The following is a 27,114-nucleotide window of genomic DNA, read 5'->3' as shown; positions in this document are numbered from 1 at the left end:
ACATTTGGTTCTCAGCTAGGTCTAAGGTCTTCATCCTAGACAAAAGGAGGGTCCAGGTAGAGCTCAGAGCCCCTTGCAGGGCCTAAAGGGGCTCCAGGAGAGCTGGAGAGGGACTGGGGACAAGGGATGGAGGGACAGGACACAGGGAATGGCTTCCCACTGCCAGAGGGCAGGGATGGATGGGAGGTTGGGAAGGAATTCTTCCCTGTGAGTGTGGGGAGGCCCTGGCACAGGGTGCCCAGAGAAGCTGTGGCTGCTCCTGGATCCCTGGAACTGCCCAAGGCCAGGTTGGACAGGGCTTGGAGCAGCCTGGGATAGTGAAAGGTGTCCATAGTAGGGGTGGAATGAGATGAGTTTTAAGGTTCTTGTCAGCCCAAATCATTCCATGATCTGAAAGAATACATAAGACAGGTAAAGAACATTTGGAGTGCCCCTTGTTCATTTGGACAATCTTCCAAAATCTCCTTGATCTCAGACAAGGAGAAAAAGGAAGGAGATTTTGAGTAGCATGACGTGAAGGGTGAAACACTTGTCAGAGGAGAAAAGGTGTTGAAACCACACTGGCATTGATGGAAATGGGGATAAAAAGTGAGAATCCTACAATCTGTGTTCTAAAACTCCATCTACAACGTAATGCACATTCCCTTCTTCTTCCCCACTGTGGAGAAAAATCTGGGACAAGGCTTCAGGGTGAGGTTACCTCGTGCAGCTCATTAGAAATGCAAAAGATAAGTTAAACAAACAGATCATGTCCCCGTTGCAAAAACAATGGGGCCAAACACCCTGGCACAGCCTCCTCTTCTGGCTTCTTGCTTATTCTTTGTTTGTCTCCTCTCTTTTCCCTCTTTCTCCATTTGCAAAGGTAGAAGAAGCACGCTCAGAGCTCCTTCAGTTGAATTCACAATGTTCTTGGCGCTTTTAGGGTTGGAAAGCGCTGCTGATGCATCCAAGGATCCATGTGCAGCATTTCAACAGGATTTTAATGACTCAGGGAAACACCACGCCAGCAGTGAACATTTTTAAAAGCTTCACCTCCCCTTCCAGCCTGAACTCAATCTGGCCTCTCTCTGGGTTTTAACACACTCCATTAACAGGATTCCCCAGCTGAAAGTGAACGTAGGAGGTGGAGCACGAGTCTATTTTTGGACCTCCAACACCATGCAATGCACAGAAGTCCCCTCGTCACTGCAGACTGGAGGATGGAGACAAGCAGGATGTGTGGGAGAAGGGGGAATTAGGGAACACATGCTCTGTACCCTGGTGGGTTTTTTTTTCCTCCCAACTGACAGTGGGGGGCTGTGAGAGGGGTTTTGGTGAAAAATCAGAAGGGGAATCATACACAGAGACTTTTTAAGTCTCTGACACAAGAATGTCCATGACACTCACACACACATTAGCTGTCTTTTTTGGGGGTAAAGCCCCCCATCCACCATAGGCCAGCACAGGGTAATCCACAAGCAGAGGTGACATCCAGTCATCCTGTTTCCCCTGTTCTTACCCTAGAAAAGGTGTGCAGGTGTGTGAAGGCGGGGCTTGGGCAGCAATCAGTGCACAGCTACAGCCCCTGCCGGGTTGTTGGTCACAACAATCCCATGGAGTGCTCCAGGCTGGAAAACTGCACTGTGGAAAAAGATCTGGAGGTGCTGGTTGAACATGGCCCAGAGTGTGCCCAGGTAGGCAATAAGGCCAAGGGCACCTGGCTTGTATCAGCCACAGAGTGACCAGGGCAGTGACTCTCCCCTGGGCTGGGCATGGTGAGGCACCTCCAGTCCTGGGGGCAGTTTGGAGTCCCTTAGAAAAAGGCATTGAGGGGCTGGAGCGTTTCCAAGGAAGGGAACAGAGCTGGGAAGGGTCTGGAGCACCAGGAGAGGCTGAGGGAGCTGGGAAAGGGGCTGAGCCTGAAGAAAAGGAGGCTCAGGGGGGACTTTCTGGTTCTGCACAGCTCCCTGACAGGAGGGGACAGCTGGGAGGGAATCAGGCTCTGCTCCCAGGGAACGCGGACAGGACGAAGGGGAAACCACCTCCAGTTGTGCCAGAGAGGGTTTAGGTTGGATATTAGGAAGATTTTCTTCACAGAAAGACTTGCCAGGCATTGGAATGGTCTGTCCAGGGAGATGTTGGAGTCTTCATCTCTGGAGATGTCCTAGGAAGGACTGGACATCGCACTCAGTGCTCTGGGCTGGGTGGCAAGGTGGGGACTCAATGGTCTTGGAGGTCTTTTCCAATCTAGATGATTCTGTAGGGTGTAACTGGCTGGTAGGCACAGAGCAGCACCCTGGCCTGGCTGTGATGTATGTGGGGGGGGACATTGCACACACAGGGGTGACAGAGGTGCAGGTATCAGCTCCCTGCCCATCCAGGTGTCTCCAAGACAGCAGTATCACTCTACCCTCCTCCCTCCTGGGCATGTTGCAAAAAGATAGGGGTGTCTCATAAACAGGTGACCCCACCCCAGTAAGCCAGGGTGTGTTTCTGGGAATATCTCCTTCCCACACCAACCCTCAACCCATGGGAAAGGGTGCTGAGGGGGAACTGGCACCCTGGAGGTGATCCATGGCTGCCCCTCATCAGTGGGGTGTGTGTTGGGATGGGGAGTTGTCCCACACAGCTGTAAATCCTGGGAACCCTCTCTCATCCTTTGGGGCTGCCAGGTGTTTTATCACACAGATAAAACATTTCAACACCCCCTCCTGCTGATTACCAGGTGTGAATTGGGGGTGGAAGCAACTTTCTCTCACACACAAACAAGCGCAGGTGAACCCCACTTTTCCAGTTTTGGGGCATAGTGAGAATTTAAAGGACTGGGGTTTCTCTCACACAAAGGTGACTGCAGGTGGTTGAGCCCGTGTTCCTGTGCAGAGTGACAGCAGCAGGAGTTCTGAGGTGTCAGGAACTCCACCTTAGCATCAGGATGAGTGCTGGGGGTGTTTGGTATCCCCGACAAGGCAGCAGGATGAGTTTTGGGGTATCAGGTACCACCAGGAGGCATCAGGATGAGTTTGAGGGGTGTCTCACCCCTCTCCTCAATCCCCCCTGGGGCTGTCAGATGTGGTCCCCTACACATGCACACACACAAGGGCACAAAATGTACTTTAAGAGCATCTGTCACCCTCATGGGAACACCTCCGTGTCTTGGGGTCATTGGCCACCCCATAGAGGGTTGTGTCAGCAGCCATAAACACCAGCTGTGTCTCAAGGTGTCACACACAGAGGGACACAGGCCATGTCTGAGGGTGTCACACACAGATTTACACGTTGTGTCTGAGTGTGTCACAGTTTTACACCAAGCATGTTACACTGTGTTTGAGCACATCACACTCGGTGTCACATGCTGCGTCACATACAGGGTGTGATGTTCTGTGTCTGAAGATGTCATACACTCAGTGTAACACGTGTTTGTGGATGTCACACATAGTGTTACACTCTGTGTTACACACTGTCATAAGCTGTCACAGTGTCACACGCTGTCGCTGTTACACACTCATGTCACACACTGTCACATGGTGTCAGTCACACACAATGTCCCATGCTATGTCACACACTGTCACACTGTTTTACATGCTGTCACACAGTCACTGTCACACTCAGTGTCACCCACTGTCTGTGTCACACACTTGGTGTCATGCTGCCTCTGTCACATGCTCAGTGTCACACACTTGCAGGGTTACACTCTTTGCCACACACAGTGTCAGACCCTGTGTCACAGACTCACACTGTCACGCTCTGTGTCACATGCTACATGTGACACGTCTCTGTGCCACACACTACATCCCACACTCTCAGTGTCACATGCTATGTCAGCGTCACACGATGTCACACAGTTACACTCAATTGCACACACAATTGTCAGAGGCTGTGGCACACACTCAGTGCCACAATGTGTCACAAACTCTCAGTGTCACATGTTATGTCCCACACACTCAGTGTCACAGACTGTGTCACACACTCTCAGTGTCACACACTATATCCCACACTGTGTCACCCACTGTCCGTGTCACACACAAAGTGTCACACTGTCACAGTCACACACTGTGTCCCACACTCAGTGCCACCCGCTGTCTATGTTGCACAGGGAGTCACACTGTGTCACATACTCACATTGTCCCACACTCTATGTCACCCGCTGTCCGTGTCACACACTCAGAGTCACACTGAGTCACACATTAAGTGTCACACACTATGTCTCACGCTCAGTGCCACACGCAGGGTCACACACTAAGTCCCCCACACTCTATGTCACCCGCTGTCCGTGTCACACACTCAGTGCCACACTCTGTGTCCCATATTCAGTGTAACACACTATGTCCCACACTCTATGTCACCCGCTGTCCGTGTCACACACTCAGTGTCACACTGTGTCACATATTCAGTGTAACACACTATGTCCCACACTCTATGTCACCCGCTGTCCGTGTCACACACTCAGTGTCACACTGAGTCACACATTAAGTGTCACGCACTATGTCTCACGCTCAGTGTCACACGCAGGGTCACACACTAAGTCCCCCACTCTCAGTGCCCCTCGGGCCGTCCCCGCCGCGTGTCCGTGGCCCCGTGCCCCGCCCGCCCCGCCGCCGCTCCGCCCCCGCCCGCGTCGCGCCGCGCGTGACGAAGCGGCGCCGCCCCCGCCCGCTGGGAGCCGGCGGCGGCTGCGGCAGCGCGGCCGGGCCGGGGCAGCGGAGCGGGGCGGGCGCGGGGCGGGGCGAGGCCGGGCGGCCCCGCCGGGCAGGGAGCGCTGCGGCATGGATTACCCCGAGCCCGGCTCGCCGCAGGGCGCTCGGCACCTGCCCGGCCAAGCCGGCGGCTACGGCAGCGGCGGCTACGAGCGGCCGAGCCGCGGCGAGGAGGAGGAAGCGGCGGAGCAGGAGGAAGAGGAGGAGGAGGAGGAGGCGGCTGCCCGCGCCCGCCCGCCCCGCCGCCCGCAGCCGCTCCGCGCCGCGCTCTCCACATCCTCCTCCGAGGGCGACCCCGAGCCGGCGGCGCCGCCGCGGGAGCGCAGCCTCAGCGACGAGGCCGCCGCCGGCGACTTCGACTCGGCCGAGTCCGGCGCGTCTCTGCGGTACTCGACGGGCACGGGCGGCGAGGGCAGCGAGGGCGAGGGCGCGGGGCTGGGCAGCAGCGACAGCGGCGGCAGCGGCTTCTCGCTGGCGGCCACCGCGCTGCCCGAGAGGCGGCGGCCGGGCGGCGGCCGGCCCCGCTATGAGGTGGTGCGGGAGCTGGGCGCCGAGGAGGTGCGCTGGTTCTACCGCGAGGACCGCAAGACCTGGAAGCCCTTCATCGGCTACGACTCGCTGCGCATCGAGCTGGCGTTCCGCGCCCTGGGCAGCGGCGGCGGCGCGAGGGAGCCGGCGGCCGTGGAGCCGGTGTGCGTGCGGAGCGGGCTCTACGAGGTGGATGTGGCCAGCGCCGAGAGCTACCCCGTCTATTGGAACCGTGAGTGCCGCCGTGCCGGCCGGGGGGAGGCGGCGGGGGCTGGCCCGGGGTGCCCCGTGGTCCCCATGAGGGATGCGGGGCATCCCCGGCGCGCGCGGAGCCTGCGCTGGGTGACCCCGCCGCGGGGACACCGGCTGGGACACCGGGTGGCCGGGGCTGAGCCGGCCGCGCTCGCTGCCGGTGTGCTCCTTTACAAGGGATACAGGACGAATTATCCAGGGAGAGAGGACTCGCGGTGTCCATCTCCAGCACGTATCTGAGCGAGGAGGCACTGGGAATTCCCCTTCGCGGCGCTGGGCATCGCACCCTGCCAGGGACACTTGTAAGGATAAAAAAGACTTGGGCATCCCTGAGAGAGGGGACACTGGGCTGTCCTCCCCGAGGATGAGCGGTGCCCCCCAGTCATTGAGCACATTCCAGCCACTTCCAGGCAAAGGGAACTGAGCATCTTTCCCCTTCTCGGCTCCCCGTGCACACAAACCTGAAGGAGATGATCTGGGGTGTGCACACCTGGCACCAGAAAAGGGAGGTCTGTGCATCTGCTCGTTTCTTGGCATGTGTGGAAGAAAGTGGGTGGCAAGGTGGCTGAGAACCTTCTTATGCTCTGCTTTTCCTAAGCAGAGGGTTGAGTGAGGGTGGATATTCACCTTCAGCACTCTCCCAATTCCCTCCCTGCACACCTTTCCTTCAGAAGAAGCAGAGTAGAAACATCAGTTGTTTGTCCACTCCTCCCTCCTCCCCACAGACGTGTCTTTGATCCCTCATCTCCAGTGAGGAATGATTGAAGAGAGCGTTGTCCCTGGCTTCCCCTTTGTGACCCTTGTCCTTCCCACTAGGGAAATTATGATCTCGTGCTTCATATTTTTCTCATCACTGGGAAGGGCATGAAGTGTGATTTCTCCTCCTTTCTCTTGGAGGAATTGCAACAGGCATCTCATACATACATAATCCTTAATTCCTACCCTTCCAATAGAGGGAAATTTTTTTCACTCCCTCAACTTCAAAATGAGGTGGGAATACACCTCCTCTGCCACACTTCCCCTGCATTCCTGTGTCCTTTGCTGGAGGACAGGAGACGTTGTGGAGCAGAAGTGAGAGGGGGGCAAAGACCCCAGCTCCCTGCACTTTTCCTCTGGTGTGAAGGGCTCCCAGGGTCTTGCTGGACAAGTGAACCCCTGCTTTCCTGAAGCTGACAAGCTGTGCCACTGCTCACTTGCTGTTCCTGAGCACTTGCTTTCCAGCTGCATTCCCTCAAGGACAAGGGAGATGTGTGGAGTAGAGTGAGCTGCAGAGGAGCTGAGCATGGGCTTGGCAGAGGGGCAGGCAGGCTTCTCTCATCTTTAGACTCAGGGGAACAGCAGAGCTGTTTCAGAGATGAAAACCGCGGCTTTCTGTTGCTTTCCCTCTTTATTTATCACCCTCTTTAGAGGAGGGAGGTCCGTAAATGACAATACTGTGTGGTACATTTCACTTGTGTGACAATTTGTCTTTCAAATCATCAACCTAGCAGACAGCCAGTGAGCTCCAGGAGCGAGCAGAGGTCTCAGTCCACACGAGTTCTGAGCTAAAGGAGCCTGGGCACAGCTTCTTGAGCAGAAACTGGAGCTGCTTCTCCGTGTCACCACTCTGAAGCCCCTTGCTGTTGGCACCTGCCACGTGGTTCTTGGGAAGAGAAGATGCAGGACATGCAGGGAGGAGGAAAGTGCTGCCATCCCTGTAACTGTGCCATAGGGAAAAGGAGCCAGCAGAGCTGCCAGGTGAGGCAGGATTGCTCCTGGTAATGGGAGCAAGGAGACTGCGCTCGTCAGCAGCTTAAAGGTTTAATTTCTTGACACTGTGCCTTGTCCATTTTGGAAGCTGATTCAGTCTCATTAAGCTTGAGGAGCAGATGTTTCAGATGACAGCATAGGCTGTGCGGGGACCATTTCTGGTGCTGGGAAGGAGAGATTCCCAGAGGTTAGCACCAGAGGCAGGGGAGAAATAAACTCCTGGGCCTGAGCAGACTAATGACGGGGATGATTTCTAGTCCTCAGAAAGCTGATTAAGGGCAGTGCTCAAGTCTTTTCTTATTAGCACGTCCAGTCCTTTGCAAGGCTGAGATCAACTTTTGGTCTTTCAAAGGTCTTCTGGTGCCTTCTGGTTTAACTTCCTTACTGCACATTTCCTGGCCTCTATTCCCTATGAGTGCCTTTCTCCAATTATTCCTGACTGCTGCATCCAGATCTTGAGAAAACAGCAAGGTCAGATCTCAGGAGTCAGTCTTATCTGTGCCTTTGAAGGCTTTGGTGGAGCCATAATTCTCATATTATTTCTGTTTGGTAGCATGTGTGCAATTCTGGGTCCAAAGGGTTGGCTGCTGCCCTGACGTGGAAGTGTCAAACCAGCTCTGAGTAAGGCAGGAGAATCCTCTCTGACCACACAAGCGTGAGGTATGATGAGTACAACTGACTTAAAATGTGCTGAGGTGCCTGTTGAAGAGTACAGAAACTACTGGCTGGTTTTGCTGACTCATGCTTCAGCTCAGAGCAAAGGTCAAAAGCGTTCCTCTTTGTTATTTTGCCCTTTTTTCTGTATGTGCTGGACTCCAGGGCAGGCTGCTCTCACACAGCCACCACACTGAGCATTGGTTCCTCAGCTGACAATTCCTGGGGCATCACAGTGCCAGGGAAATGTTGGTTATAGCTTGGCATGTGCAGATTTTTTTTTTATAAGTATATCTGCATTTTAAGCTCCCTACAGGATTTGTAGGTAACATCAGGAATATCAGCCTGAGTTACAATTTGAGCAGATTAATTACTGAGAATTTTATCCTTACCTTGTGACCTCTGGGATTTATTTAATTAGTGCTGCAGAACCAGCAAGAAATGGTGCAAGAGGATGAAAATTATTAGCACAGGCTTTCAGATAAGTCAGTAATTTGGAGCAGGGCTGCTTCTTGTTTTCTGTGGAGATGACAAGTGTGATATTTTATACAAGGGTCTTCTGTTTAAATCTTAAATTATCCAGCTCTTTTCAGCCCTCCCAGCTGAAGAGGGCTGCTTTACAACCATTTTGCTGTGGAGTTTTCAAAATCTGGTGTGAGTCTTTTAAATCTGTGGCCTGTGAATTTTTGGGTGACTCTCTCCTGTTTTCTGGCTTGTGGGTTTGTCCCACGCAACCATTGTCCTGTCAAGTGTTTGCTTTTTCCAGGCTTTTTTTCATGGGTACATTGTCAAGTTGCATGTATTTATTTAAATTACTCCATTCCCAGACAAGGGTTTGGTAAGGTTGGGGGGGGTTTTGTTTGTCTGTTTTAATGTATATTATTTCTCTACCTAACAGCTGTTAAAATCTATTAAGTAAAAAGCCTGGTTTTGTATTTAAAAAAAAAAAAAAAAAAAACAAAAAAAACAGTTTTTCACTAGAACTATCCCTGAGTGAAGATGTACTGATATAACAGATATTTTACTAACTTTAATCTGGAAATACCTGTGAATACAGAGTGGACCACTGGGTCTTAAAATTAAGATCTCTCTACTCAGGCTGGAATTGGGCTCCTTTAAAGAAACATTTTAGCTGCCTTCTGATCAAGATGAAAATTAAAGGTTTGGAATCAAGAGTTTATCATTGTGACTTTCATTTGGTTACTCTGGTTTTAGCAGTGCTTCTAGTCATTTTACAGCACACTTAGAACATCGTTTTGGTGTGCTGGATAGTCTTTGAACTTGATTGATTAAATTTCTTTTAAATAAAGGACCTTTAGATTGAAGGCTGAAGTCCTGAATACTGTTTTATATGGCTTTTTTTATCTCCAGGTGTGGAATTCTTTTGCAAATAAATCACTGACAGTTTACTTTATAAAGGTGAAATGTTGCTTTCACTATTCAAAATCTTCCTGTCTTCTCCTTTTTTGCATCTGGTTTTGCTGTACCATCCTTTCAAAAACATCTCTAGCTTAGTTTATGACCAGTTCCTTCCTGACCAAAAGCCCTGGAAGTGTTTCAGACCAGGCTGAGCAGGGCTTGGAGCAACCTGGGATTGTGGAAGACAACCCTGCCCATGAAATGAAATGAGCTTTGAGGTTCTTTCCAACCCAAACCACTTTGGGATTCTGTGAACTAACACACCTAGATGAAATAACTTTCAGATTTGCAGTGTTCCGTGTATTAAATCACGTTTGTTTGTGTGTACGTTCAGGGGTTTTTGTGGCCTCTCAGCAGAGTGAGCTTGGGGCTTCTGGGATGTTTTCACCTGGCCAGGGTTGAGGTGCCAGCACTTGGGATGTGTCTCTGAGGGCGAGTTTCTTCCCTGCCCTAGCTTTTGTGTTTTATTTAAACATATTTAATCAAAGTTAATCTGTTGTCTTTCTCCTTTAAATGGGACCAAAATCATTCTCCAGTGGATGGTTCAGCTACAGCAAAGTAGCTAAGGATGGACATGGCTTAGAAAGTTGTGTTTGTCTTTTGATGTGGTCCAGCACTTTTCCTGCTGGATTTGGTCCACAAGGACAAAGGCAGGAATATTCGGATTACAAATTCTGGGCTGTTTTCTGCTGTAACTGTGGCAGCAGGAAATGTTTGTGGGATGAGGAAGATGACGAGTTCTGCTCTGACTTTATTCAGGCTTGAACATGGGATGGACAGTGTTGAGATCAAAGGAATAGGATGGGATTTATTTTGGATTAAGGACCAGTGATAGGTGAATTTTTGGGAAAACTACACTGAAAGCGGAGACTTTTTCCAAAGCTCTTGGAGGAGCACAAGGATGTGTAAGAGCTGGCATGGTGCCAGTTGGTGAGCAGAAGGCCTAGATGGAAAAAGCCCTGAAAAATCTGCAAAAGAGCAAGATATTAAAATAAGAAGCATGAGCAGTTGTCTCAGAGATGTCTGTTTGGTTGAAAACAGCGAGGGTGAAGGAGTGGTTTGAGTGTTGACCAGAGAAAAGGTCACTGGTGTGATGTGATCTATTGTGAATGGGCTGTGAGTGGCTGGTGTGGAGCTGGAGAGGAGAAGCTCCACAGATAATAGATGTTGCCAATAGCAGGATTAGTGAGCACTGGGATGAATGGAACAGAAGTGCAAGTGGGATCCCAGGCAGTGAAATTTATGGTGAAAGAAACTAGATTTTTTTTTTTCCCAGAGAAGCTGTGGCTGCCCCTGGATCCCTGGAAGTGTCCAAGGCCAGGTTAGACAGGGCTTGGAGCAGCGTGGAACAGTGGAAGGTGTCCCTGCCCATGGCAGGGGTGGAATTGGGTGGTCTTCAGGGTCCCTCCCAAACTAAACCATTCTGGGTTTCTGTGAAAATCATGCTGGTTTTCTGGTAGGGGAAACCGTGTACAGGGTTAGAAAAAATGGAAAGAAAACTCAAACATGGAGATGATGGGGTAGGGAATTCTGGAGTAGATGGAAGAAGGAAATGAGTTCAAGAGGACAGCACAGAAAAATAATCCCTGTGGTGCAAAAGGGAGGAGTTGAAGCCATCCAAGGGCATAATAACCTTTGCTGTCATCTTGTTCATTAGTGGCAGGTCTGAGGTGTGCGCTGAGGCAATCTTGCTCTTCTTTATTTTGGAGGCTATTTCAGGAACCTGTTGTTCCACCTGTTTTTGTGTGCTCGTGGAGCTGGGAAACACAGCAGTGTTTTCAGAAGGCTGTGAGGGTGGGATTGTGCAAGAGCCCTGTGGCTGGGGATGGGCTGGGAGCACACATTCATTTTTAGGTGTTCATGTGTTGGTCATGTGGCACAGGAGCTGTTCTTTTGTGGTTTTAAAAAAATGCAGATCTCCCTGTGGGGGAAAAGAGCTGATAAGGGGCAAACTCAGTGGTTCTAGCAGCAAATGCCAGCGGTGGAAATGCTTCAGAGCACTAGGATTGAAGTTTAATGAACTGTTTTAATGGATAAGAATTCAATAAAAACACAAGTCTAAGTTTAAAACTGCAGCCCATTTCATGTTTTGACAGTCCAAGGTGATTTTTTTTGATGAATGCTTCCTGCTTGTAAAGGGAGTTTTTAGGATTTTGGCTTGGACCATCAGGATCAGGTCTGTGAAAAGAGCAATTGTGGATATGGTAATTAAAATGTTACCTTAAACCAGGAAAATCCTTCCTGAAAAACTTAGGTCATGGAGCCAGGCTGGCAGAGCTGGTCGTGTTCATCTGGTGAAGAGAAGCTCCAGGGAGAGCTCAGAGCCCCTTGCAGGGCCTAAAGGGGCTCCAGGAGAGCTGGAGAGGGACTGGGGACAAGGGATGGAGGGACAGGACACAGGGAATGGCTTCAAATTGGAAAAAGGGAGATTTGGATGGGATATTGGGAAGGAATTCCTGGATGTGAGGATGGTGCGGCCCTGGCACAGGGTGCCCAGAGAAGCTGTGGCTTCCCCTGGATCCCTGGAAGTGTCTAAGGCCAGGTTGGACAGGGGTTGGAGCAACCTGGGCTAGTGGAAGGTGTCCCTGCCATGGCGGGGGGTCAAACTGGATGATCTCGAATTTCCCTCCCAATCCAAACCATTGTGGGATTGTGTGTTTTGGGATGATTTACAGCATTGATGACTTGGAGCATATTCATCACTTTTTGTGGAGTTTCTTCTGTGTTTGACTGGAACCAGCCCCAAAGAGCATAGCCTTTCATTCCTGATTGCTCAATTCATAGCTTAAATGGATTAAAAACAGTTCTGGGAAAAACAGTTTTAGGCTGTTGCTGGAGTATTTCAGGCAGTCTTGGTAAATCAGAGGCAATTCCATGTTTGCAGCAGAGCAAAACATCTATTCCTGCCTCTGGGATCCAGCATTGGAGGAAACTCTTGAGGCTCTCAGGTTTAGCTGCTCTGGAAAGAAAATCCCACCTGTGCCAGAATGTGCTGAGTTCTCCATATAACTCAAATGTAATTACCCCTGGAATTTACAAATTGCTTCAAGGGAGCAACTGAGAATTGCTGGGTGAACCAGCAAAACGATAATTTTTACTGCGCGGTGAATGAAATCTCTTTTCAGCTCAGTCACAGGCTCCAAGTTTGTGTCCCTCTGAAGTTTTCTGAGGCTGAGGCTTCACCCTTTCAAAAGTTCCTCTGCAGGACTTGTTCCTTTTGGGGACAGGTCGCACATGTTTGTGGTTGAACAAAGAGAGGTCACCAGGCTGGGATCAAACAAGTGATTCTATTTATTTAAAAGTCAGTCACCTGCTGTGTTCTGAAATAGTGTGAGAGAGAGCTAGAAAGGTGTGCAATGTTAAGCTTTTTTTAAAAAAGAAAAAAGTTTAAGTGTGTTAAGTTAGGTAGCAAACATGAAATAATGCAGTTTTAGTTTGGGGCTATTTTATTGCGATACCACCATCCTCACAGACGAGAATTTCTTCCACATATCTAAACTAAATTCCAGTTCTTTCAGTTTGAATTCCTATCTCCTAAGTTCCTGATGAAATATACCCAGAATGTGATTTTAGGCTTGATATAATAGGAATGGACAACAAATTTTTAAAAGTCTTAAAAGTTTTAAGAAATTCTCCAACATCTAATATATTCCTTGATGTTATTCCGGAATATTTTTTTTAATATTTATTTATTCCTATTTATATAGATAGGCACTACCACAGGTTGCTCAGAAAAGTGTGGGTGCCCAATCCTTGAAAGTGTTTCAGGGCAGGTCCTTGGTAAATGTATGAGCACCTCACTATATAACTCACTTTCAGTTTTACATGTCACATTTGTAGCCTCAAAATTGCCTTCAGTTTGTGCAGATAATATTCTCATATGCTGCAAATCGTTTGTCCCTGTAGTAAGAAGGAAGTCAAATTTGAGGAAGTGTTACAATGCCGAAAAGCAGGAATCTGAAAGAACTACGCTGAAAATCATCTCGGCCTGGCAGTGTTTTGTAAGCTTGTGTTTCTTGCCTAACTTCTTGGCTTTGACCTTGGAGAGCTGGGAATTGTCAGTTTGAGTGAAACACCAGCTTTAATTGAAGTTTCTGAGCCTCTGAATATTCTATGAACCTTTTAGATCTCATTTGTGGGTAAATCATCATAAGTGTCTTGGGACTAATGGCTGCAGAGTGCCAGGAGTGCCTGGACTTGGCCAGCAGTTCTTACCTCTGTGTTATCTTAGTTTTGCCACACTTCATGGTCCCCAATCAAAGCAGGTGAAAAGGGGTCGTTTGAGCTGTAAAAAATTGGAATTTAAGGCTATGCCCTGTCCAGCATGGTGGTGGCAGGAAATGAATGATAGAATTGATGTCTTAAAAGGGAAATGAAGGCAAATTCTGTTCAGTTGTGTCTATGTTCTGATGCATTAGCCAGTTTTTTATTCCCATTTATATTAGATATGATCACACAGATTTCAAGATCTTCATGAAGAAGGAGTAGCTGGGTTATACACATGCACTGCACATGCATGCAGTAGTTTATATGTCGCATATAGGGTTTTTTTTAACATAATTCTCGTTATTCAGAGGATTTTGGTGATTATCATAAGGCAAATCACTCATGTCCTTATCACACCATTAATTACAGCACTTGTATTCTTTTATTCTTTGGATTTTCAGGGGGGGAAAAAGACCTGTTTGTGCAAAAAATAAATAAATCCTTTGTTGCAGAGTAAATCTCTTAAACTGATTTCCTCTAAAAGTGGTAAAATACGTGTGACTAATTAAAATTAAGTGGTTTTCATCTGCTTTTAATCTTCACCATTCAGATTGATTTACAAATTCTTTTATAAATAAACCGTGGTAAATGTATAACCAGTCAAATATGTTGATATCTTTCAGTCTGAAGCACTGCCAGCTGCAGATTATATGGTGTAAGACTTAAGGCAGTAAAGAAATCAAGGCAAATCCTTTCCTAGGGATTGAGATTGCAGGGATAAGGATAAATAACACTTCATTTATAGAATTGGAATTCTGTCTGGACAAAAAACTAAATTACAACATGATGTAATTCCAGTGTCTTTAACTCTTCCATAAAACAAAAGTAGCTGAAAGAATGTAGTTTAAGCTGTCTGAAATATGAGTATGCAAGACATGAATGAATTTATTGAAGGTGGATAAGTGAGTGCTAAAAAACTGATGAAATTGGATGCTGAAATGGCAATTTGGGTTCATCACTTTTCAGTGCTCTTTACTGTCTAAGTTTGCATCAAGTCTTGTGGATTACACATGGGAGTTTTTCAGTGACAGCCTGTGTGCAGGATTAAACAGAGGAGCTGTGGTTAGGAACCTCTTTCCCACAGTCACAGATTTTACTGAGAAATCTCTTGTGTGAAATTATTTCCCCACTCCATCCAGAGTATTCACAGAATTCCCACTGATGCACTTCCCTGTCTTCATTAACTGAAGTGCCACTTGCCTTTGGAGCTGGTCACCTTTAGAATTTGATTGTCGTAGAACTAGAGGTTGTCAGAGTCATGGGATGGTTTGGGTTGAAGGGACCTTAAAGATCATCCAGTTCCACTCCTTTCTTTCCATGTGCTGGGACACCTTCCACCATCCCAGGCTGCTCCAAACCCTGTCCAACCTGGCCTTGGATACTTCCAGGGATCCAGGGGCAGCCACAGCTTCTCTGGGCAATGAGGTGTGCACATTGGATGCAGTGTGTACATTAGTAGCACATCTCAGAGAAGCTACTCTGCAGTCAAGGGACAGCTTTAGTCCTGCTGAAGGTCACTGCCACTTTCACGTGTTTTGTTAAGAGTAGACCAAAATTTTAAGGATCGCTTTTGAAAGTGTTACTGAATACGCAGAGAAATAGTGCTGAATAGTCCCTGGAATCCCAGAATGGTTTGGTTTGGGAGGGACCTTAAAGCTCATCCAGTTCCACACCCTGCCGTGGGCAGGAACACCTTCCACTGTCTCAGGGTACTCCAAATCCCATCCAGTCTGGCCTTGGACACTTCCAGGGATCCAGGGGCAGCCACAGCTTCTCTAAGTACGCTGTGCCAGGGCCTCTCCACCCTCACAGTGAAGGATTTATTCCTAAGATCCCATCTAAACCACTCGCAGCAGCTGTTTCTGAGATGAAAATACAACAAATGCATGAGAGGCTACAGATCCATCCTTAGAAAAAGGCTTAGAAACCAGGGAAGGCTAAAATATTCTGGTACTCGGAGCTGTGTGAAGGCTCTGGGCCTGTGTTGGGATGAGTTCAGGGTGCTTCACTTTGCAGGGCCATTAGTTCTCCTGCAGAATCAAGCAAAATCCATGCTTTCTGTAGAAAAGAACAGACCTTAAATCCCATCTCATTCCACCCCTTGCCATGGGCAGGGACACCTTTCATTATCCCAGGCTGCTCCAAGCCCCAGTGTCCAATCTGGCCTTGGACACTTCCAGGGATCCAGGGACAGCCACAGCTTCTCTGGGCAACCTGTGCCATGGCCTCCCCACCCTCATAGATAGAATTTCTCCCTGATATTTCCCTCCTAATCTCCCCTCTTTTAGTTTAAATCCATTCCCTGTGTCCTGTCCCTCCATCCCTTGTCCCCAGTCCCTCTCCAGCTCTCCTAGAGCCCCTTTAGGGCCCTGCAAGGGGCTTTGAGGTTTCCCTGGATCTTCTCCAGGTGAGCACCCCCAGCCTGGCTCCGCAGGAAATGTTATTTTTGCTGTGCTGTGATCACAGATTTGATTATCTCACTGCTGCAGGGCCAGGTTCGGTTCTCTGAGAGCCAAACCGTGCTGCTGATGGCAGGAAATGTCATTTTCTGGCTTCCTCTTCCTTCCTGGTGATTTTCTCTTGAGGTTTCCCTGTAGCTCGGTGTTCAAACTTGCGCCCTCAGCCTTGTGATGGGAAATAAAAGCAGTTTGTGGTTCAGGCTGGTTTGGCTGCTCAGAGAGTGTGCAACCGTTTAAAGGAGGGAATGAGAGAGGGGGGGAAAAGGCAATTTTTTTTGTTTCCCCAAAATCCCACATAGCTGGAAAACAGGATTGCCTCACTTGGGTTTTTCAAACCTCCATAATTGTCTTTAGGTCTGAAAATAATTTATAAAGGGTGAAAATATTTGTATTTATATTTATGAACACCCTTTTCAGAGCCAAATATATTAATTTATTCCCAAACTCAACTGTTCTGCAGGGCTTTTATCTTTTTTTTTTTTTTTTTTTTAATTTCCAACGTTTTTTCCTGGCTGAGCGTTTCTGGGAAGGGCTCAAGTCATGTTTGAGAGCTGCTGTTGAGTGCTGTAGACTGCTCTTGTAAGGACCCACTCTGGGAAAGTTTCTCTCAGGCAAAAAGAGCCTGAAAATGTTTATTTTAATACTTTATGGTTAGAATTTTAGAAATCTGTAGGTGGAAATTCCCATGCGAAAAACTTGAAGCCTTTCAAAACTGAAAAAGAGGTGTCTTGTGTTCATTTAGTTTGGAGTACAAAGTCGTATTCATATGATTATTATTTAAAAAAACATATCTCTGCCTGTGGATTCAGTGAATGGAGCCTCATCAGGCTGCTTGGTCAAGAATTAAGGAATTGCTCCCAGATTTTCCCAGTGAGGATTAACATCTGACGTAGGCCTGTCATTGCTGCAGCCACAATGGGAGCCTTTATCTCCCCTCATATTTCATTTCTTCCTGCAGACAGAGCTTTGTTTAGGAGGGCAGGATCTGTGTGCCTTAGATGGGCTGGAAAATGTGGATTTCTGGCAGGTGTAAAATGTCTGGGAATACAGCAGAGGTTAAGGAAAGAGGCTGCTGTGTGTGGGGACACTGCTGTGGTTAACACTCAGTTTAGGAAAACTGAATCCTCATCTTTCACCCTCCATTGATGGGCTGTAGACTCCAAAGTTAATCTGAATTTTCACGAAATAATTGAATTTTCTGTGTAACTTGCAGGCGCTGTTGACTTCTGCATTTTACAGCCAACTCAGAACTTTGTTTTTTTCTGATATTTCTGAGGATTAATTTCCACTACACAACCACACCCTTGGAACAGCCCAATCTCTTTATTCAAGCTGGTGGATCACGAGCACCCACAGCATCAGGAATTCAGCACACAACCATTGGCTCCTACCTGGAGTAGCTATTTTAGGAGGGCAAACAGCAGCTGAGTGGCAGAAATAGGTCTTGCACTACTTCTGTGTTTTGGTCTGGCCGCAGGACCTGAGCTGTCCCTGTTCCACAGGGGCAGAGCTGAGGGTGCAGGGGGATGGGAGAGATTCAGTGAGGGGCTGGGGAGGGGAGAACCAGAACTTCCAGAGCCTGGGAAGGAGCCCAGGGTCTATGGGAAGCTGGGATGAGGGAGCTGGCGATGCTCTGAGCTGTTATTTTGGGAAGTTGTCATGACGGGCTGTTCTGTGGGATTCCCACCCAGGAGAGCTCAAGGAGGGCCAAGTGAGGGAAGTTCAGTGGGAGTCTGATTATCTGCTTTATTCCCTGCCATGAGTTTTCCTGCTATTCATCTTTCCCTGCCAGTTGTGGCAGTACCAATGTCAAGGTGCCTCAACCCACCTGTGTGCCCTCTGTCTGCCACAAAGGTGAGAGGAGATTGTCACTGCCGGGGCTGTGCAAACAGTGTTTTCTTCTAAATCTGTTACAGCAAGGGGTTCAAATCTGGCTTGGGAGTCTTTGGAGTGTTACTTGCCCCGTGTGGAGATTATTTCGAGGTTATTTTCCTTTTATTTCCATGGCTTGTACATTCAGTGGAATGAGGGATGAAAAATTCAGAGTAGTTTAGGGTTCTGAGTAAATTGTAGAGGTGTTTGAAATTCTCTTCACATTCTCATCTGCCAGCAGCTGGTGTGGAAGTGACTTTTGGGCACAGCAAGCACTTGTGGTGTGTCTATAGGGGAGGGCAGCACAGAACCAGGAGTTTTTGTGACCTGAGGCACTGCTGGTGCTCACAGAGCATTGGAACCAGGCTAAAAACTACTGTCTGTGGCTGGGTCACCTCACCCAGCTCTGGTGAAAGATCAAAGAGATCCCTTCTGTGCTCTGTAACTCTGAAATCTATTGTTTAATGTTTAATTTTCACCTGAATTCCATTTACTGCATGTTTGCATCTATTGTTTCTTTTCCAATTTGTCCCTACCAGATTTTTTTCCATCTCCAGGTCAGAACAGATCTTGGTGCAGCGAAGCCTGGCTTTTTCCCCCCTCGTCTTCTCTTTTTTTAAGCTTTTTTTTTTTTTTTTTTTTTGGTAGAGTTCTTACTTGCTTTGTAGAGCTAAACCTTTATGGTCAGTATAACACACAGGATATTTGCTCTTGGCTGAGTCAGTCTATACATACACACACACACACACACACACATACACACATATATATGTACCCTCCCAGTGTGCACTGGAGGTCAACTGGTCCCATTGCTCTGTGCTCTCAGCAGACCCAAATCTGTGTTGATCCCATGAAAACTTGGATTTGGGATTTTTGAGGCTTGTGGGGCGCAGGCACACACCGTTTCTCTGCTTGATTTTCCAGATGTAGGAGGAGAAATTCAAAGGTCAGTCACTACAGGTGTCGCCGTCCCAGCTTGTTTGCAGGGATGGATATAAGAGGGGAGTTTTTGCTCCCTGTAGTTAGTGGGCAACAATTAGACACAGTTTGATGCAGAATAAGTAACAAGTTGTATATTTTTTAAGAGATTCCTCTTTTGCCACCTGCACAGCAAATGCTGAGCCTCCACTTTCCTCGTTTGGAGAACCAAAACTGAAAGAAGAATGGCAGTAACCAAAATCAGCCCTCAGTAAAAGACTGGTTTTAATTAAAAGCAAACAAACAAACAAACAAAAACAACACCAAAACCTTGCAACTTTAAATACCACCATTTACGCTAATTGGTGCGTAGTTTGGATTGTTGGAAGTGCCCTGGAAGTGTCCAAGGCCGGGTTGGACACTGGGGCTTGGAGCAACCTGAGCTAGTGGAAGGTATCCACCTTCAGGTTTGCAGATCACACTACATTTCCTGCTGTCAGTTTGTGATTTGTTGCATTAAAAATCCTCTTTTTTGTGTTGGTTTTTTTTTAGAAACTGAAAAGATCCCTGTAATGCGTGGACAGTGGTTTATTGATGGCACTTGGCAACCTCTGGAAGAGGAGGAAAGTAACTTAATAGAACAGGAGCATCTCAACCGCTTCAAAGGCCAACAGCTGCAGGAGAGCTTTGATATGGAAATATCCAAACCTGTTGATGGGAAGGAGGGTAAGATTGTTTAGATCACTATAATACATTTTTTTGGACGCTTGGGGTCTGCTTTTCCTAAGTAAGAATGTGATCTGTGTTGGTTTTTCATCCTATAAATTGGGGAACATCAGTTTGTCTCCCATTTTCCAGTGTAGGATTTCTGTTGCAGTACATTTGGGGAACGCTGTAAAAATCACAGTCATGGAGGAACATCTTGTTCCCGTTGTGTTTCATATCTTCTAATTGTGTTTGAAATTGCACTTCAAACTAAAACCTCTTGATGGGACAAGAGGAGTCAGTGTCCAGAGGCAAACTGGCTGATAGCTGTGTGGCCAGCCACTCTAATTCTACCCTGAAGGGAGTAGGATCATTTTTACAAATCACATTCCATTTTCTATTTTTTATTCAGGCTGGATTTATTAGTTTTCAGCTGCAGTAAATCTCAGGCATTCATTCTGTTGAGGAAGTCCTGACATTTTAATGAGCAGGCTGAGGATGTTCAGGTAGTGTTGCTGGAAATCTCGGTCTGCTGCACGGAACATTTTTGAAAACAAATTTCTGAAATCAGTGGTTTATTACTTAATGCACACAGAACAAGTATTGCACAGCAAAAATTCACTATTATTGCCCTTCACACTTTCGGCTGTCGCTTTTTCGAACAATCTACAAGCCACAAGCTGCAAGTACAGAGGGCCCTCAAGATATTTTAGTAGGGATTTGGCTGTATTATTCCTTTATTTCTTTAAAGAAACTACTTTTAAAGTGCAGATGTGTGCAAAGCAGTTCCACAGTGTAGGAATGGCTGTTTTGGCCATGAGATCTTATGTGTGAACTGCACAACCACTCAAGTAAAACCTTGTCAATAAATTGGAAGCGCAGCAATACTCAGGATAATTCTGTAATTACTGTAAGGAAAACCAAAGTGACATTTGTTGATTTAGGGATTTTTTCAGCATTACAAAGAGTTTCTAACTCCCCTTTAAAACTAGTGAGGAGTTTATGAATATTTGCTTTTCCTATTTGTGCTACACCAGACCAAGGCTGCAGAACAATCTTCTGCTTCAACAGCTCTTTCAGAAAGTTGCATGAAGTGGTGTGACCCCGAGCCACAGCACTGTGCCTGTACAAACACCCTTCTGCAAGGCACTTCCACCTGTATTTCTGATTTATTGTCCCACAGGCACAAAGCTCAGGGTTGTTAGTGACAGGGATTTATGAGTTTTTACATGGAAAGCAAATCTTTGTGGTTTCTGAGTGCTCCCAGCCTTTGGTAGTTAATTTTTGAAGGAAGGAAGAATGGCTTCAGTGGTACTTGGATTCTCATTACAGAGTAAATAGGAGAGATCAGGGTTGGGTTTCTTTTCAGATAATGTCTGGACTATGGAACAGAAATTTTCAGATTTGATGTTGGATGGACTGGGGAGAGTAATAAGAAAGATATGAGCACTGATGTTTATAAAAACGTAAAAGATTAGAAAAAAACCCCTCCAAATTCAAGTGCCAGTGCATTTTCTAAAACCAAAGTTAAAAAAGAAAAAAGGCAAAAAAACCCCCAAAACAAAAAAACATAAACCTAGGGAAAAAACCCCAAACAAAAAACAAGCTATGTATGGCATCCCTTCAGTGGAATATCTGTCAGGCCACCAGTAGTTTTCAACAGGGTTTTTTGGTAGTAATAGGAGACTTGCAGGACAAGCTGACAGAGTGTGTAAAAAGTGATTTTGTCATTCTAATTTGCCTCTCAGTACCTCTTGGGTCCTCTGGCATCCACAGTTGCCATCTGCAGTGTCACTGGGAGAAGCTCTGCAACTTGCATTGTTGCTGGTGAAATAAACATAATTAGCTGAATTCAGTTTATAAATCTCTTAAATGCTCCAATTTGTTGTAATTGCATCCTGTATGAAACTGGTTTTGGTGCCATCAAGGTTTGCAGGTACCTGTTATTTTTAATCATTGAAAGTTGAAATAAATCTGTAAATATCCATTGGGATGCAAAGTGACTGTTCCCAGTGCTGTGATAAAGCCTTGTAAGGGATGAAAAACTGGCTGTGTCCTCTGATTCCTCAGCAAAATTAATATAAGCTGCTGTAACAGTCCCTTTGTATCAAGAATTACTCCAGTGATTAAATTTATTAATTCTGCTCCTGGATTGCAGCATGTTAACAAGGAAATAACCAAGCTTCATCCAGGGTTTTTGGTGGTGATAGGAGGGATAAATGGCCCATTATTAAACTCCCAATCCAAGCAAACCTTTCTCTGAAAGTGCAGAATTATTCAGGTGAAGGGTCTCCAGCCTGCAGCCTACAAATAACATCCTGCCCATGCTGATGTGTTGTGTTTTTTGGGACACAAGGAGCTTTAAATGCAGAAGGGAACTGAAAGCACAGATGACAGAGTGATTCCCCAAGCTCCGTTTTCCATGGAGCAGCCTGGAGATCACTCCTTTGCTGAGCAAACTGGAGCTGCATTTTGATTTTCATCCTTACAAAGTATTGAATTTCCTGCCTTGCAGAATGAGCTTGCTTTATGATGCCTGATGCTAGTGACTCCTCTTGGTGCCTGATCCTCTTCAGTGCACCAGATAAATTATCATTATAATGGCAGGATGCAGAAATGGGGCTCTTTATGATCAAAAGGTACTTGGGCAGCAGGTCAAGGGAGGAGATTCTCTCCCTCTGCTGTGGTGAGACCCCTCTGAAATTCTGTGTCCAGCTCTGGAGCCAGGCTGGGAGAGCTGGGGGTGCTCACCTGGAGAGAAGGATCCAGGGAAAGCTCCAAGCTCCTTCCAGGACCTAAAGGGACTTCAGGAGAGCTGGAGAGGGACACCAGTGTCGCAATGAATGAGCTTAAAATTGACAGAAGATTTAGAAAGTGCCTTTTCTTCATACTTAGACAGAAAATGAGTTCAGCACCTATCTGAAGTAGCCCATCAAGGGAGCAGCATTATCCAGAGATTTCTGACATATCCAGGCTGTTGTCAGATAAAACAAGACCAGTTGAGTTCTTGTTATCCATTGCTCTATGGCCTTTTTCGGGTTTATTTGTTCAGTGATGATGAAGTGAAGCTGAAAGCTTTATTTATATGATAGGAAGGTAGGAACAGATAGAGCTCTTTGTATTTGCACAGAGGGGTGCTCAAAATTCAGCTGGAAATCACCCAAGCAACCTGCTTCAAACCTGAAATTGGAGCTGACTTTGAAGTTGTTTCTGATCTGTGGAGAGGATTGGAACGGATGAACCCCAGCAGTTCCTCTGCCAGAAAATATTCTGTGATCAAGTCTGTGATTCCATGAGAGAAAGACAGAAAGGAAATCCTAATATAAATAGAATTATATAAATAAATAGAATTAATATTTCAGTGCATTGATTTTGAGACAGCAGAACTCTACTGCTTTTTTTTTCTAAACAGATTTTCAGCGTGTGGTCAAGGCCACAAAACCTCTAAAAATTGCATTTGGAAGAGCCGATTTTTTTTCCTTAGCTTTCAAATCGTATTTTCTCACTGTATAAAAAGTTCATATAGATTTTTGGCACAGCTAAGTTAACCTTTAGATGGAAAAGTCCTGTTCATAGAATTGGAGAGTTGTGCAGGTCAGGAGGGATCTCTGGGGATGCTCTGATCCAACTTCTTTGCTCAGAGCCAGGGATCTGATGAGAGCAGGTTGCTCAGGATGTTTCCTGTGGGATTTTCAGTATCTTCGGATAGCTTCTCTGGGCAGCTAGTTCAGTATTTTACCACCCTGACCATGAAAAGCAATTTTTCTTCTACTTTCTTTGAGATTCCTGTGTTCGTTCTTCCTGAGGGTTGCATTCCCCAAGCCAGGAGAATATTGTAAATTAAATTATACCATGGAATCCCAAGTGCTGTAGCTACAAGCCTGATTTTCTTTCCCCTCACCTCCCCCAGAAGTGATGTGCAACAATAAATACCTTTAATTTGCACCTGTACTGAGGCATCTGCTGACAGAGCTGTTGGGATGACTCTGGCAGTGACACAAGTGTGGAATGTCACTCATTTTACTGCATCAGGGAGTGCTCAGGCCTGGGGCCATGCAGGACAGGGCAACAGGAGATTTTGTGTAATCTAACTTTTAACCATTCTCTTACACTCTTTGGGGGGAAAAAAAGAGTGAAGAAATTGAGTTTAGGACCTGACACTTCTGCTACAAAATCTGGGTTGTTCTTTGGGGTTTTTTTTTATATATACATTTTAGTTCTCTCTAGAAATGTGACTTCTTTATTTTTTTACCTAAAAATGGTGATACTAATGAAAAAAAATGACATCCCTTTTAAAAATTTTACTTTGAAGCTCAGTGTTTTTACTTTTAGTTCTCTACTACCTCCCTCCCTTCTCCCTCCCTTCTTTGTTCAAATGGAGAGGATATAAGGAGAAATCAGATGCTGCATGTCTTAAGAGAAAGCATTCCCAAGGTACAGTAATTGGAGATTTCTTTTTTGTTTTGGTTTTGGTTTTGGTAGTGCTCCTGGCTTAGGAAACTTCAAAATCTAGTTTGCTTGTCTCAGTTAAATGTTAGATTTACATGCTTCAGTTTTTTGAGCTGTATCCATGCCATTTCCTTCCGAGGGGAAGGAAAAAGCATCCTAAAGCTTAGAGGAAAAGTAGAAGTGTTGTGAGTCCTAGAGAAAAGTAGATGCTCATAGTGTCACGCAGTAAATCTTACTAGAATTGTTTGTGACTGATGAAAACTATAAACATTTTGTTTCTTGCACTCTATGTGTGTGGTTTGGCTTTTTCAATAAAATAAAAGTGACTTTTTTTAGGTTTGCAGCAGGCCTGGTATGAGATGAATTCTGTCAGAGGAGGAATGGAGGCTTTCTACCAGATAATGTTTTGTTTGCTGCTTTCTTTTGGATAATAATCTTTAATTTTATGTTATAATTCATTCTTGCTGCAGCTTTGGAATGAAATGAGTCCCTGGACAAGGGGAAGCTGTATGGAATATAGCTAAAGGCTGCTGTGCTGCAGAAAACCACCCTGACCTTTGCAGCAGCTGATGTCGTGCAAATTTATTCCATAAAGTGGGAGGAGATCTTACAGGAGCCATTAATGATTGCAGAAGGCTCCAAAGTTCTTGTCACTGGGCTCTCTCTGCCACCATTAAAGCCAGGAGTGATTAAACTTTCACTGACTGTGGTTGTTATGGAGCTAGATTTCTAAAATCTTTAATTTAAAATGTAAATGAACATGGTAGGTTTAGAGCTGCTCTTGTCATACCTTGTATTCTTGTAGCTCATGGGGATGTTGTGAACTCTGAGAATTTATTTTGACATGCTTGAATATTTGCCTTTTGACTTCCTTTAATTATTTTTTATGTGACTGGGTTCAAATGGAAAATGCCTGAAATCAAAATGTTTACAACTCAACGTTTTCCTGCTTCTTCTCACACAAGGAACCCAAGTCTGTTAAGGGTGAATCAATGTAACTCCAGCAATAAGAAAGGACTTCTGCCTTTTCTTTTGTAAATTGAAATTGGGAAATCAATGTTGTATGGGGTTTTTCCCCTCAAATCATTTTCAGTTGTGGCAATGAATGTGCACAAATTGAAAAAAAAAATTGAAATTAGGTGATTGTGTTACAGATGGTGACACTGACAAATTGAGAGGTGGTGGAGTGCAATGTAAAAATGACAGCAATGTGAGACATTTTTAATTAAGAGAAATGGCCTTTTTAATGGCTCTTTAAAAAAAAAAAAAGTAAGAAAAGGTTATTAAATCTACAGGTTTATGTACCAGAACCTGAGAGTCATTTACAACAGCAGCCAAACGATTCTCTCAACTCCATGTACCATGTGTCAGGCTTTTGTGTGGCACCTGCTGCTTGCAAGACAGATTAATTTAAAAATCCTTGGGGAAAAAAAAGGCAGGAGAGGTTTTGAGACAGTCTGTATCCATCCTCTGGTCTTCACCCTGGCTGGAATGACAGTGCCTTTGTCCTTGGAGGCAATGTCAGCCCTGAGCACTTCAAAGATGCTTTTCCCTGCATTGATTTTGACTTGAGCACCATCATACTCTGGGGAGAAAAGATCCACCCTGTGCTTTGGTCTTGGCAGGTGGATGAAAGCACCAAGTAGAGAAGCAGGTATTTAGCTAAAAAAAGGTGTTTAATTGTGAGCAGTTGGCCCCAGGAGGTGTTCAGCTCCTCGAGCTGGGAGGATGTTTCCATGGGCACATCCCTGCCTTCTCCACAGGATCCTTGCCATGAGCGTAAACACTGCACGGATTCTGCTCCTCAGTTATTCTCCATTCCTTTGACTCAAGATGAGTCAAAAGCCTAATTGAGATCCGGTTCTGTGTGGCTTTAGGAATATCTGCGCTGTGATTTATGGTTCTTTTTTCATATTTCAGCTTTTCAGGGGGATTTTTTTCCCCTCAGTGTTCGTCTCTCTCAGTGAAATTGGAGGTTTGTATGATAATAACCATTGATTTCTTCAGCTGACAGAAATCCTTTCTTGATCCCATCTTCCATCTCTAGCAGGGCTGAGCTTTTCATGTGGTCACACTGTAGGTGTCTGTCTTGGTTTGTATTCCTGAAAAATGTTTCATTTCTAAGTTCTGGCTATAAAAGAACCCAACATTTGGCCTCATCTCCATGGACTTGGCCTTCAGTCCCAAACTGAAATCTTAGAAGGGCTTGGGCTGGAAGGGACCTTAAATCCCATCTCATTTCATCCCCTGCCATGGGCAGGGACACCTTCCACTATCTCAGGGTACTCCAAATCCCATCCAGTCTGGCCTTGGACACTTCCAGGGATCCAGGGGCAGCCACAGCTTCTCTAAGTACGCTGTGCCAGGGCCACACACTGGCCTCCACCAGTGGCCTCCAGAGGCCTCCACCAGAGGCCTCCACCCTCACAGTGAAGGATTTATTCCTAAGATCTCATCTAAACTACTCGCAGCAGCTGTTTCTGAGATGAAAATACAACAAATGCATGAGAGGCTACAGATCCATCCTTAGAAAAAGGTTTAGAAACCAGGGAAGGTTAAAATATTCTGATACTCGGAGCTGTGTGAAGGCTCTGGGCCTGTGTTGGGATGAGTTCAGGGTGCTTCACTTTGCAGGGCCATTAGTTCTCCTGCAGAATCAAGCAAAATCCATGCTTTCTGTAGAAAAGAACAGACCTTAAATCCCATCTCATTCCACCCCTTGCCATGGGCAGGGACACCTTTCATTATCCCAGGCTGCTCCAAGCCCCAGTGTCCAATCTGGCTTTGGACACTTCCAGGGATCCAGGGACAGACACAGCTTCTCTGGGCAACCTCAGAGTCTCACCACTCTGAGTAAGGAATTTCTTCCTTACATCTAATCCAAATCTCTCTTCCTTTAGTTTAAAAACCTTCCTTCTTATCCTGTCTGTCTCCCCCCTGTGTGGAAAGTTGTTCGTACTCTTTTAAAAGCCCCCACCAAGTTCTGGGAGGCTGCTGTAAGGTCTCCCCAGAGCCTCCTCTTCTCCATGCAATTGTGCAGGGTTTTTTGCATCTGGGGGAGATGCACCTACAGAGAGATGTCTGTGGGAATGCTGCCAGTGTCAGGGAAGTGCCATGTGGAAACAAATCCATGGGAAGTCTGGTCCAGAGGGAGATTTCTGTCCCCGTGG

General features: G+C 46.3%; 1 protein-coding gene across 1 annotated transcript in view; it reads left to right on the top strand.

Annotated features, from left to right (window-relative positions):
- Positions 1 to 4,733: 4,733 nt before the first annotated feature.
- DDHD1 (DDHD domain containing 1) overlaps positions 4,734 to 27,114 on the top strand; it is a 63,068-nt gene continuing 40,687 nt past the window's right edge. The window contains exons 1-2 of the mRNA XM_066321532.1: positions 4,734 to 5,433; positions 19,343 to 19,516. Of these exons, the coding sequence (XP_066177629.1) occupies positions 4,743 to 5,433; positions 19,343 to 19,516 (865 nt within the window). The 5' untranslated portion in view covers positions 4,734 to 4,742. The remainder of the gene's footprint in view (positions 5,434 to 19,342; positions 19,517 to 27,114) is intronic.

Source organism: Sylvia atricapilla, chromosome 6 (genome assembly GCF_009819655.1).
Source record: "Sylvia atricapilla isolate bSylAtr1 chromosome 6, bSylAtr1.pri, whole genome shotgun sequence".
Lineage (NCBI taxonomy): Eukaryota > Metazoa > Chordata > Aves > Passeriformes > Sylviidae > Sylvia > Sylvia atricapilla.
The sequence above is the reverse complement of the archived record's forward strand: the minus strand, read 5'-3'. Positions and strand labels throughout refer to the sequence as shown.